General features: G+C 55.3%; 1 protein-coding gene across 1 annotated transcript; it reads left to right on the top strand.

The window, feature by feature from the left end:
- The first annotated feature begins 280 nt into the window (after nucleotides 1–280).
- On the top strand, nucleotides 281–6,526 carry HSD17B7 (hydroxysteroid 17-beta dehydrogenase 7). The gene is made up of 9 exons (XM_064719568.1): nucleotides 281–393; nucleotides 501–704; nucleotides 802–894; nucleotides 1,725–1,839; nucleotides 2,309–2,503; nucleotides 3,342–3,446; nucleotides 4,465–4,521; nucleotides 5,052–5,150; nucleotides 5,549–6,526. Exons 1-9 carry the CDS (start codon nucleotides 359–361, stop codon nucleotides 5,642–5,644), a joined length of 999 nt encoding a protein of 332 aa, XP_064575638.1. The 5' UTR covers nucleotides 281–358; the 3' UTR covers nucleotides 5,645–6,526.
- Nucleotides 6,527–12,195: the final 5,669 nt, after the last annotated feature.

The following is a 12,195-nucleotide window of genomic DNA, read 5'->3' as shown; positions in this document are numbered from 1 at the left end:
GCCTCAGCGGGCTGGGGCAGGTGGGGCACATCGGCAGCTCTCGGCGCCCGGGCACTCTGCACCATCGGCATGGCCCCACATTCAATAACAGGCTGGGGGGTCTGGGGGCAGCTGTGGGCTCCGCGGTGTCCATGACCCTGCTCCGGCCGGGACACCGTCGGCAGCGGGGCGTGTCCCCAGGGGCCGTGGTCACGGAGCGCGCTCCGCTGGCCCCGCCCCCCGCACTCTGCTCATCATCACGCCACCGGCGGCGCGGGCCCCGCCTCCCTGCCGCCCGCCGATTGGCTGCGGGGCCGGGCGGGGCGGGGCCCGGCGCGCGCAGAGCTTATAGGGCGGGGGCGGCGGGCGCGGGGCAGCGATGGAGCGCGTGGTGCTGGTGACCGGTGCGAGCGGGTGAGTGGCGCTGAGGGCCGGGAGGGCGGGCTGGCCTCGACTCCGCTCCGCTCGGTTTGGCTTGGGCTGGGTTCGGCTCGGCTCTCTCTGACACCGTCCCGTTGCAGCGGTGTGGGTCTGGCGCTGTGCAAGCGGCTGCTGGATGAGGATGGCCGCATTCACCTCTGCATCGCCTGCCGCAACGAGCAGAAGAGCGAAGCCACGCGGGACCTCATCCTGGCCACCCACCCCTCTGCCCAGGTGTCCACCGTGGAGATGGACCTGGGTAACCTGGCCTCCGTCCTGCGGGCCGCCCGTGAGCTCCGCTGCAGGTACGGGATCTGTCCCCATGGGACACCCCCGCCCGCGCTGCGCCCCGCCGGGCACCCCTGACCCCTCCGACCCGGCTCCTGTGCTCTCTCCACGCAGGTTTCAGCGCCTGGACTTTGTCTACCTCAACGCTGGGATCATGCCCAACCCGCACGTGAACTTCAAGGCTCTCTGGCACGGGCTCCTCACCGGGTAGGAGTGTTGCCGGGGCTCCAGCCCCCGCCTGTGGGCAGCACGGGGCGCTGGCACCGCCAGGCCGTGCCCTGGGTGCCGTGCTGAGGAGCCTGCCTCCCTCCGGTGCGAGACAGAGCACGGCCCTGGGGATGCCCTCACTTGTGGGGTGGGTTTGCCGGCTGAGTGCCGTGCTGCCGTGGCCCAGGGCACCCAGAGCCACCTCTGCTGCCAGGTGTGGGCCCCTTTGGGGGCAGGGCAGGGCAGGAGGTCACCCAGAGCCTGCAGCCCCTGCCCGAGAAATGCTGCTGTGTTGAACTCTGGGTCTCCTCGCTGTTGTTGTGATGCCAGGGTAGGTTTCTGCAGCTGTTCAAAGCTGTGGATCAAGGCAGTTTGTGAGGGCCATGGTTGGTGTGAGGGTCGCTGCTCTCTAGGCAGCACAGTGATGTGTGTGAGTCTGACAGAACTGCTGGGCTCTTGAGCTCTCCTGCCAGACTGCCTTCCTTGCCTGCATTAGGCATGGCCCGAGGCCTTGGCTAGATGCTGAAGCTTGATTAAGTTATCTGAGAGTGAAATGAGGGAAGGAGGTGTTTTTAACAGTACTTTACCATGGGAAGGTGAAGGAAGGGACAAGACTTCTCTGGTCTAGTCAGTATTGAGGCACTTGCAAATAAAGGGCCTGGGATAGTCTCTAGACGTTTCCCATCTATTTTGTTAATGGTTTGATGTTGCCCTTGAAAGCAAAGCTGTGTGGAGCCTGTGAGGTGAGGGTACTGCTGAAGGGATCAAGTGGGGAAGTGGTGGATTCCCCCTGGCAGTGTTCCTCACTAACTCCTGTTCTTGGCTTCTAGGAAGCTGCTCCACATGCTGACCACTGCAGAAGGCATCATGACCCAGACGGACAGGCTGAATGGAGATGGGCTTCAGGAGGTGTTTGCTACCAACCTCTTTGGGCACTTTATGCTGGTGAGGCTTTGTACAAAGATTGAACCCTCAGTCTGATGTTTGATGTGGGTAGGGATGGGTCTGGGCAGTACAGATCTCACAGGTTCAGATGCTGATGGAGGCTGCAGCCTGACAGATAAAAAATGACAGGACAAAGGCTTGACATTTGTTTGAATGACCAATAAATGGTGACTTTTGTTGTAAGAGTTAATATAATTTTGAGGTTACTCTAGTGAGCCAGCAGACAGAAGTCAATCATATGTAGCTCTCCATCCAGAATAAATGCTAAAGCTTGGCTGTATTAAATTCTGAGGTGCTCAGCTGAGCTGTCCAGCCAAATGAGAGCTGCTCATACAAGTGTCTGCTCTTGGCTAGTCTGGGAAAAGCTGTCTGGGAAAGCTGAGAGAAGATCACAGCCCTAGGTGCTGTAAAGTGATACCCTAAGCCTGGGAAACTGCTGTGTTAAATAAGTTAAGGATTCTTTTTCCAGGTTCGTCAGCTTCAGTCTCTGCTCTGCAGCAACGAGAAGCCCTCAAGACTCATCTGGACCTCCTCCAGCAATGCCAGGGAGTCTGCCTTCAGCCTCTCTGACTATCAGCATGCCAAGGGGCAGGAATCATACAGTTCCTCCAAATATGCTACTGACCTGACAAGTGTGGTTCTGAACAGGAAATTTAATGACCAGGTGATGATGGGGTTTGTGTTGCTGCAGAAATCTAATGAGCTGCTACTGTTTGTAATTATCATGACGTTGTTGTTACCTAGTTGCATTCATTCACTCATAGCAATCTGATGCATTCCTTAGTGCACAGGTAAGAACCAAACATGGCTGAGGTTGAACTGGTGGTGTGGGGGGTAGGGAATCTGCCAGAGAGATTGCCAGATTCTGGAGTTCTTGCCAGAAGAACTTCCCAAAGTGGGAGATTTTGGGAGCAGTTCTTACTTTGCAAGCTCTACTCTTTAGATCAGAATTGATGTTAGAGAGAAAGAGCCTCTGCTTTTTTCAGGTGTACCTGCCCATCAGCACGGGGCTGCTCTGGCAGTGCTGCCTGGAGCTGCAGGCTCTGCTGATGGCTCTGTGCTGCTGCTCAGGTCTGCCAGGGAGCTGTACAAGCTCTGCCTTCCCTGTCCTGGGGCAGTGATGGGTTGTGCTGGCAGCTGCAGCTCTGCTCCAGCAGTGGTGCTTTTGCCACTCTCAAACACTTCTGGAGAAAATGGTAAGAGGTAGTCTTCAGTCTGACTGGGCTGTAATTTTTGGGATATCTGCTGAGCTGCATGGAGATTGCACCAGGAGGCTGCATTTTCTACCCTGGGGGTTTGTAATGGGCATGGATCAAACACAAACCTTTGGACCTCTTAAAAATCACCACATCTAATTGCTCTCTGCTCTGGTGCTTAGTGGAGTAACAAAGTGTGATGTCTGTACACACCCTCTCTGGCTCAGGAGCACTGGGAGGGAAGCAGCATGACCCATTCTTTGAGGTGTGGTGTAATTGCACCCTGACTTTGTTTCTTCTCTGCAGGGTCTGTATTCCAGTGTTGTTTGTCCTGGGCTCGTTATGTCCAACATGACATACAGAATTTTGCCTGTCTTTCTGTGGACGCTGCTGATGCCCATCATGTGGTTGGTGAGTGGATGTCCTGGCTGGTTTTGGGCTGTGACACACTTCACTGCAAGTGATGTACCACACACTCTGGCTCCTTGCTGCCTGTGTTGGTATAGATTTCTTCCTTCTTTTGGGCTGGGCAGGCTGGACCCTGTGTAAACCTTGCCCTTCTCATCTTGGGGCCCAGTTTCCAAGCTGAGTTGGGAGGTTTGGTGCTGGACACTGGCAGAGGAGCAGGGTTCAGCCCTTCAGCTACAGCAGTGTTTGTCAAAGCTCCCCTTGGAAGCTTTGCCAGTTCTGCTTGGGATTGTGAAACACCATCAGCTTGCTGGCAGCAGAGCTTGGGATGTGGCCCCAGCTTGGCCCCTGTGCTTTGAGATGCTGTTCATTTCTAGAACAACCTGCTTTCCAGTGGTGTTCTTTCCATTCCTCTAGAAGGCAGTGTTGTTTTTTTCTTTCCAACCCTGTGGAAAGCAAAGCTTCCTGCTCTCTGCCTCCCCATCTGCTTCCCCAGAAGTTTCCTTGCCTTTCTTCCTCTGGCCTTCAGCTTTCCAGGTTCACTGCAGTTCTGTCCCTGAGGGCTGCCTGTTCTGAGCCGTGATGCTCTTGCTGCAAGAGTGGCCTTTCATCTTAAGCTGCCCCAGTTGCAGCAGCCGATCCTGATGGATCACGTTTCTCCTGGCAGCAGAGAGGCAGTGCCTTCTCAGTTGTCCCCAAGGCTGGCACTCCTGCAGATCCCCTCTGCCATTCCTGCCCTTGAGACCCTCCCAGAGGAGGCTCCTGCAAGGTGTGTGTGGCCTGTTGCTCCTGCCTTGGGTGATCTCTGTGTGGGACCATGGAGTGACACTTGCTGGGGGGCTCCAGAAAGCAGTTTGTGGTGATAAGGGATGCTTTAGTCAGTGTACAGTGTTGCCTGTTGCCCAGTTTGAGAAGCACTTATACCTCTGGTAGATTATCTGGAGCGTTTGGGCTGCTCAGGGCTTGCCAACAAACCTTGGGCCACAGTACAAACTCTGCCATGTCCTTCTTTTCCCCTCAGATCCGATTTTTTGCCAAAACTTATACTCTGACGCCCTATAATGGAGCAGAAGCTCATGTAAGTAGTTCACAATTTGATTTCAGCATTGCTTCCTTCTGAGTAGCTCTTCTGGGGTCCTGTGGCTTGAGCAAAGAGCCTCTCAGCGAGGCTGGTGGGTGGGAGCTGTGTGTGACCCCCAGACAGCACACAGCAGTGAGTGTGGGGAGCCAGCTGTCCCCAGGGCTGCTCAGCCACGTGGAGCTCTGTGACCTTCACCCAGTACCCACAAAATGAATGGTTTTGGGAAAGCATCCTGGCCAGGGAGAATGATGTGCGGCACAGGGGGTGGAGGTGGGTGATGGGGGGCACAGCGTGTCTCAAACACAGTGGGAGCAAGGGCAGCCATGCTGAACTGCTGTAGCAGAAACCTCCATTACTCTTGGCTCAGGTAGGTCACATCTGAAGGGAGCCAGCTCAGAACTTCACAGATCACATCTTCCCCTGCTTGGTGGGAGCTCCTGTGGTGTCTTCTCCTGTGTCTGCTTTGCCCACAGGCGTGGCTGGGACAGTGTGTGCTGGACTTGTACATCTTTGTGCTGTTCTTCCAGGTGTGGCTGTTCAAACAGAAGCCAGAGTACCTGGATGCTCTTGTGAAATACCACAGCTGTACTTCTGGACTGGGGAAATGCTACGTGGAGCCTCGAAAGGTCAGTGGGGAGGGAGCTTCCTGCTGCCTCTGCCATCTGCTTTGTATGGGAGGGCTGGTGCCAAGGGTGTCCTGTGCCTGGAGTGGAAGGAAGAGGCTTGTTGAGTGCTAAGTAGCAGGAAGGGATGTGGGGTTATCTGCAGTGCTTCCCAGAGTAACTCCTGGCTTAGGCTGGAGTCTGGAAGACAATGGAAGTGATGATCAGAACGGGTTAAGTGTGGGATGATACTTTCCCAAAATACGTTCTGGCTTATGCCCTGGTGACAGAGGTCTGTAGTTGGCTGTCTGGGAAGGTGGAAGCTCTGGAAATGCACCCTGCTCGTCCCCAGAGCTGCCCTTGGTGTCTGCACTGGCTGCCACCAAGGGATGGTCTCACAGTGCTGTTTCCTTGCCTTCCAGATGGATGTGGATGAAGACACTGCTGAGAAACTTTACCAGAAGCTGTTGGAACTGGAGGAGCAGAGTCTAGAGAAATACCATGATCTCTTAGATTAAGTAAAGCTAGTCTCAGTGGGGTGAGAGTCTTGTATCAGTAATCTGGGGTTTCTTCATTCTGGTGCTACCTGTGTTGCCAGCTGTTCTGCAGGCACATGGCTTCAGACACAATCTTCCTTCTCGACAGAAGGTGAACAGTTCCTCAAAATGGAAGTGTGAAAACTGAAGAGAAATACTTAGACCTTTGGCTATGGGATTTTTCTTTTAGCATAAAACTGGAGACCTCGAATAAGCAGAGTCTGTCCTAACACAGTTGCAAACAAAGTGGTGTCTTGCAGAAGCATGACTGAGCTGTGTATGGTTCAGGAGCAGCCTCAGAACCTGTGGTGTCCATCTGGCTCAGGGCAGCAAAGGCAGCAGTCTGGGGTGCTGCCCTGCATCTTGGCTCTGCTGGTGTTTGTAGATGGCTCAGACACATCACCTGTGGCTCATCCTGATGTACTTGAAGGCTCACCTTCAGCAGAGCTGCCTTACACTTGTTCACCAAAGCTGGGGCTGCCTCTGCAGACCTGCTCAACGAGATTGAACCTTACTGGCAGGCAGGGTCTGCCCAGCAGCTGAAACCAAGCTCCTGAAGAGTTGGCCTGAGAAGCACACACCTGCCTCAACTGTGAGGACAGATGCCTTGCCCTGGGTATGGGCACCTGAGGGTTTTAACCATGACTGGCTTGAAAGGATGATGCTAACCTGGACTCAGGGCCAGTCTGCTCTGTTTAGAGCAAGAGTGAGAGGTTACCATGTTGTTTTATCTATTTAACTCTTTTTATATAAATCTATTGTACCAATCATTCTTCCTGTTGTTTATCTGGAGACCTTCAGCAAGTACCTGCCACCAAGTAACTTCAAGTGCTGTAATGAATAAACGACTGAAATTGAGTTGTCCTTAATGCAGTGATGTTTTTACTCCAATATCCATCTACTTTTGACTTGGAGGCTTGGCAGGAAACTTAATTGGTGCCTTGTGCTGTAAATCCGTGCATACCTGGGAAGTGTGGAGCCTCTCTGCCATGAAAGAGCTGTCAACCACCTTTTGGCTTGCTTCTTTAGCTAAGGAAAGACATGAGTGATTTCTAAAGACTTCAGTGTGGTTTTGTGTGCTGAGCACCTGTGGGAAGCCTGAGACTATTTCCCAGCCTTAGGCTGCTGGGAGATGTCTTTTGGTGCTTGCTCACCTGCTGTGTCACATAATGACTCTTAATGCTTAATGCACTAATTAATGGCTTAATGCGCTAATTAATGGCTTAATGCACCTCCCTGGGGCTGCCTGGGGTCGGGTGCTGTTGGAGTGGGAGCGCTGCCTGCCCTGGCTGCTGCCTCCTGCCAGGGTGCCACAGAGAGGGGCTCTGCTAGGAAACCTGCTCAGAGCTGGCAGCCAGGAGAATGCAGGCTCTTCATGGCCTTGCCTTGCAGGGATACACATTCAAAGAGTCTTGCTTTCATTTTTTAATTTCTTCCCATCCTCGGCTGGTTTGGAGCAGAGCAGAGGGGTGCTGGCAGCAGAGGTGTCTCAGTGCTGAGTTTGGGCTGAGGGCACCCTCCCAGCTCAGCCCTGAGTGAGGCCTGAGCCCAGCAGCACTGGTGTGGGCAGCAATGCACTGGGTTTGGCCTGGCAGTAGAGCAGAACGAGGAGCTGGCCTTTGTGGGGTGCTGCTTCCCTCAGCTGTGGCTGGAGCTGTGAAACAGACTGGGCTGTGCTTATGTGGGTGTTTATTGAATGCAATAAAGCCAGTCCCAGCACCCAATCTGCTTTCTGTGGCTTTGTTCAGCTGTGTCCTAAAACGCCCTGGGACCAAAGCCCTCTATTTCTGGTGGAGTAGTGCCTTCCCTGCTCCACAGGGAGAGTTGGTGGCTGGTTCTCTTCCCACAGCATCCTGCAGCAGTCCTTGGCTCCCTGTTCTGCAGGAGATGAAGCACATTGCCCTGGCTGGTTTTAGATGAGTGCCTTGAGTTTGCTGTGCTTCTGCCCTGGGCTGTAGCAGGTAACACTCACCAGCTCCACCTTTAGTGTTCCCCCCACCCCAATGCAGAGGCACTCAGTCATTTGTTATCCCTGCCTCATTTTCTCTCTGGGCTGAGACAAATGGAATAGCAAGTGTTACTCAAAACAGTCTGACACAATTGAGCTGAGTGCAATTTAGTGGGGAGTGGGAGGGTCAGGGCTCTTGTGCCAAGCTGATCACTTGTACTGCCCTGTGCCAGCTGACACTGCAGCTCTGCTTAGGGTTTGAGTGCAGTGAGGTCTGGAGAGCCTAGAAGAGGTAGCTTTGCATAATCTAGCATACTTGAGGAGAATAAATGTCTTCTGATTTATGGGTTTGCTGGTTCTGTTGGGATTTTTTTCTTAAAGCTTGGAAAAAAGGGGAAAATTTCTTGGATGGGCAGAGGTTGATGACAAGAGCTAGGACCTTTTAGGTCCTTTTATCTCAAGAGTGCCTGTAGGATGAAGTTAGACATTTAACAGGAAAAGCAGGGATGGGATGGAACAAGTGCTTTTTGCCTATGGAGACCTGAGCTCAGCTTCTGTTCAGAGTGACACAAAGGGGGAACAAAAGGTGCTGAGCCCTGGAGAGTGGAATGGCCTGGAAAGATGGGATACACTTGTCATTTCCCACAAGCTTTGAGCTGCATGGAGCTGGAGAGGCACAGCCAGCCCAGGGGTCTGCAGAGGAGTCTCTTCAGTGGGAGGAGGTGCTCCCTTGTTCTGCAGCCCTGTCACACGTCCCTGCTTCTCTACAGGGGCTCCTGCCTGCTTTTGTGACCCCAGGCATCATTGTCCCTGCCTTTCTGTGGAAAAAGACTTGGCTGTGCTCAAGCTCACTTTGTGCCCCTCTCCTCCATGTGAGGTGAGAAGCTGGATGTCTTTGCAGCCAAAGGATGGGACTGTTTTGTGGGGTGGGAACCTCCCACATTTTTTTCTTTTGTCCTGAAAGCACAGGTAGGACCTGGATCCCTGAAACAGAGACTTCCCAAAGGGTGGCTCAGGTGCACAGGTAGGACCTGGATCCCTGAAACAGAGGCTTCCCAAAGGGTGGCTCAGGTGCTGGCTGCTCCCAGGTGCTGGCTGTGAGAGGAGCTGGCCATTGCTGGGCATGTGCCAGTCTGCAGGGGAGCACGGCTCCTCCTGCTCTGCTCCTGGCTAGCACATGCCTGTGCGTGGAGATCAATCCCTTCCAGCTGGACCCGACTGCTCTGTGCAATGAGAACAGGTCCTGCCTGGAGCACAGAGCCCTGGCATGCAGGGTGGTGAGAAAAATAGGGAAGAGCTGGCAGTGGCAGCCATGAATCACTGCTAACACAGGATCTTGCTCTTTGTGATCCTTGGATATGGAGCTTTCCAGAGAACCTCCAGGGCAGGTCTTCAGCGTGAAAACTCGTTGTGGTTGCTCTGTGAAACCCTGCACAATCAGCTGTGTGATCTGGTATCTCACAGCTGTGCCTCATGCTGAGCCACTGGTTTTTCACCTTTGTGAGCAAACACACTGCCTTGCTCCAAGCACAGCCAGAGCTCTCCATCGCTTTTCAGCTCAACTGGCTGTCAGCTATGTAGGGCATGGATAACAGAGGGTGGGTGGGGACTGAGCCCTGGCCAAGGAAGGAGAAACGCTTGAGGTTGGTGTCAGAGCTGAAATCCCGTGGCTGGGTGACCTTTGCCTCTCCAGGAAGGGAAGGGAGTGGGATGGAAGAGAACAACAAGGACTGGCATGTTCCTGTATGCAGGTGGATGTAATACAGCCAGGCTGTTTGGAAAGATCCAGGCTTAGTGGATGGCAGCTTGGATGTTGAAAGTCTTGGGAGCTGCCCGGCGTGGGGAGAGGAGACACATAGCTCTGAAGGGCTGGGTGAGAAGCAGGGAGCAGAAGCCCCTCCGAGGGTGCTGCAGCAGCATGACCTCTCTGTCTGGCAGAGAAAAGACAAGAGGGACCTGGCTCTGGGTGGGTTTTGCTGAGAATGGGCAAATTCCAGAGCCAAGTCTGCCTCTAGTCAGGGAAGATTGTCAGCACTGCTTTGAAAGATGGAGCTGTGCTCAGAGGAGAAATCAAAAAGGAAACTGGTGGATGAGTTTAGGAATAACTCATGAGAAGAATCAGAATGAATGGTAAATTCCTTGTTAAGCTCATCAGTCGATGCTCCTGTGTACAAGGAGAGTTTGGAGGGGCTGTGATGCTGTAAGTAAATTGGTTGGCACCAGTGCTCAGCGAGAGGGGCCTGGAGAGGCTGCCCTGCCAGAACCCCTCTGCAGATGCAAGGGTTTGTATCAAACCAAAGTGCTAGCAGGGGAGATGGCAGGCAGATGACATTCACATTGGGGCAGAGCAGCTGAGCTGCTCGCTGTGCATTCACTTCTCCCTTCCAGCTGCCTCCAGCACAGCAAACAGGAGTGTGCCTGGGTACCCAGCCTGGGCTCAGGCTGGGAAGGCAGCACAGATGCTGAGTGTGCGTGCAGGACCCTCTTGGGTGAAGGAGAAGCTGCTAAAGACAAAGATGGTGTGCCATGGAGGCACAGCTCCAGACTTGGCCTTGTCTGTGGTTCTGTCTGTCTCAGCAGAAGCTTTGGTCAGCTCAGCTGGCCTTTGTGGGAGCCGTGTCCTTTGGAAGCTCCATGAGTCACCATGGCAGCACATGGCAGGTGCAGCAATATTTCACATCTTTGTCATCTGAGCACAAGGTGCCTCACTCTTGGTGGGCCAGCAAAGGCCAAACTGGCTGTGGTGGTTTGGGTAAGTCACTTCCAAGCAGCAGTGTGTGAAGGCTGCAGGGATGCTGCTCTGTCCTGGCTGGCCTGTGGAGCCCTGGGACGTGGGAGCATGGCCTCCAGGTGCCAGGGGTTTATTGATGGCCACTAACACCCCTCAGAGCAGAGCAGATCCTCACCCCACCTCCCCACACCCTGCCTGGGGGCTCAGGAGGGCTGCATCTCACCCCTTGAATTCCTTGGATACCTTTCAGCAGGTCCTGGCTTCCTTGGCTTTGGGCAGCCCTTGGGCTGACTCAGGCTTTTCCTGCTGTGCCCAGCTCATGGTGAGCATTCTTGTCTGGAGGGGAATGTGCTGTCCCTGGGTCTGGGCTCTGTGCACGGGGGCAGGCAGAGCCAGATGTGGGACGCACGGCTCAGGTGTGTGTGACAGCAGGAGTGCCAGGGACACAAGGGATGGAGGCAGCTGTGGGCATGGAGGGCAGCTGTGGGCATGGAGGGCAGCTGTGGGCATGGTGGCAGCTGTGGGCATGGCAGGTAGCTGTGGGCATGGAGGGCAGCTGTGGGGATGGAGACAGCTGTGGGCATGGAGGGCAGCTGTGGGCATGGAGACAGCTGTGGGGATGGAGGGCAGCTGTGGGCATGGAGACAGCTGTGGGGATGGAGACAGCTGTGGGCATGGAGGGCAGCTGTGGGCATGGCAGGTAGCTGTGGGCATGGAGGGCAGCTGTGGGGATGGAGACAGCTGTGGGCATGGAGACAGCTGTGGGGATGGAGACAGCTGTGGGCATGGAGGGCAGCTGTGGGCATGGAGGACAGCTGTGGGGATGGAGGGCAGCTGTGGGCATGGAGGAACGCTGTGGGGATGAGGGCAGCTGTGGGGATGAGGGCAGCTGTGGGCATGGAGGCAGCTGTGGGGATGGAGGACAGCTGTGGGGATGGAGGGCAGCTGTGGGGATGGAGGCAGCTGTGGGGATGAGGGCAGCTGTGGGCATGGAGGGCAGCTGTGGGCATGGAGGGCAGCTGTGGACATGGCTCCTCCTCTGGGCCCCAGGCTCGCTGCCAGGCGGTGGCAGAGGGCAAGGCCAGTGAAGTTTGGGAGAGGAGCCCATTGCAGGCCCGTTGCCTCATGTTTGGGCTGGGAGCACTGGAACAAGGTCAGGGAAGCTGGGATGGCAGGAGCAGTGGCAGCTTGGGCCTGGCTCTGTGCACAGGCCGGGGCTCACATCTGTAGGTGTTTCTTACAGCCCCTGGTGACATGGCCTTTGGCAGCCCCTGGGCAAGGATGTCCCTCTGGGGCAGGGACAGACACAGCATTGATAACCTTGGCTCCCTGCAGGGCCTCAAGGTGCCAGCCATTCTCCTGCTCTCCTTTCATGCCCTGAGCTGTGAGGGTTCTCTGTCCAGGGGTTTTATGTGCTGGCCTTGGGCACCTGAGGGAAGAGGTCTGTCCTCTCAGCCAGACTGCTGCTCTAGGGTGAGGGGTCTCCAGGAGGGACAGTGTGTGGGGTCAGTGCAGCCCCAGGTGCCCAGCCATGGGGACACCCATGCCTGAGCTCCCTGCTCTGCACGGCTGGGAGCTCTGGCACACACCCTGTCCCACAGAGGGGCTTTGGGGGACCCCTCTGCCATATACAGGGGACCAGATGCCCTTCTGGCACTGAAGCTTTGCCTTCCTGAACCCCAGGCATGGGGCCAGTGAATCAGCCCAGCAGGCAGCTCTAGGTGGGTGCAGCCACCTCAGCCTCATGGGCATGAGTGGCTTCCTCCCACCCACGTGGGGATGGCCTGTGGCACTTCCATCCCCACCAAGGCCCTTCCCGTGCTCCCGGCGTCACAGGCACAGTGATCACGAGGA

The sequence above is a fragment of the Zonotrichia leucophrys genome, chromosome 8 (genome assembly GCF_028769735.1).
Source record: "Zonotrichia leucophrys gambelii isolate GWCS_2022_RI chromosome 8, RI_Zleu_2.0, whole genome shotgun sequence".
Taxonomy (NCBI): domain Eukaryota; kingdom Metazoa; phylum Chordata; class Aves; order Passeriformes; family Passerellidae; genus Zonotrichia; species Zonotrichia leucophrys.
The sequence above is the reverse complement of the archived record's forward strand: the minus strand, read 5'-3'. Positions and strand labels throughout refer to the sequence as shown.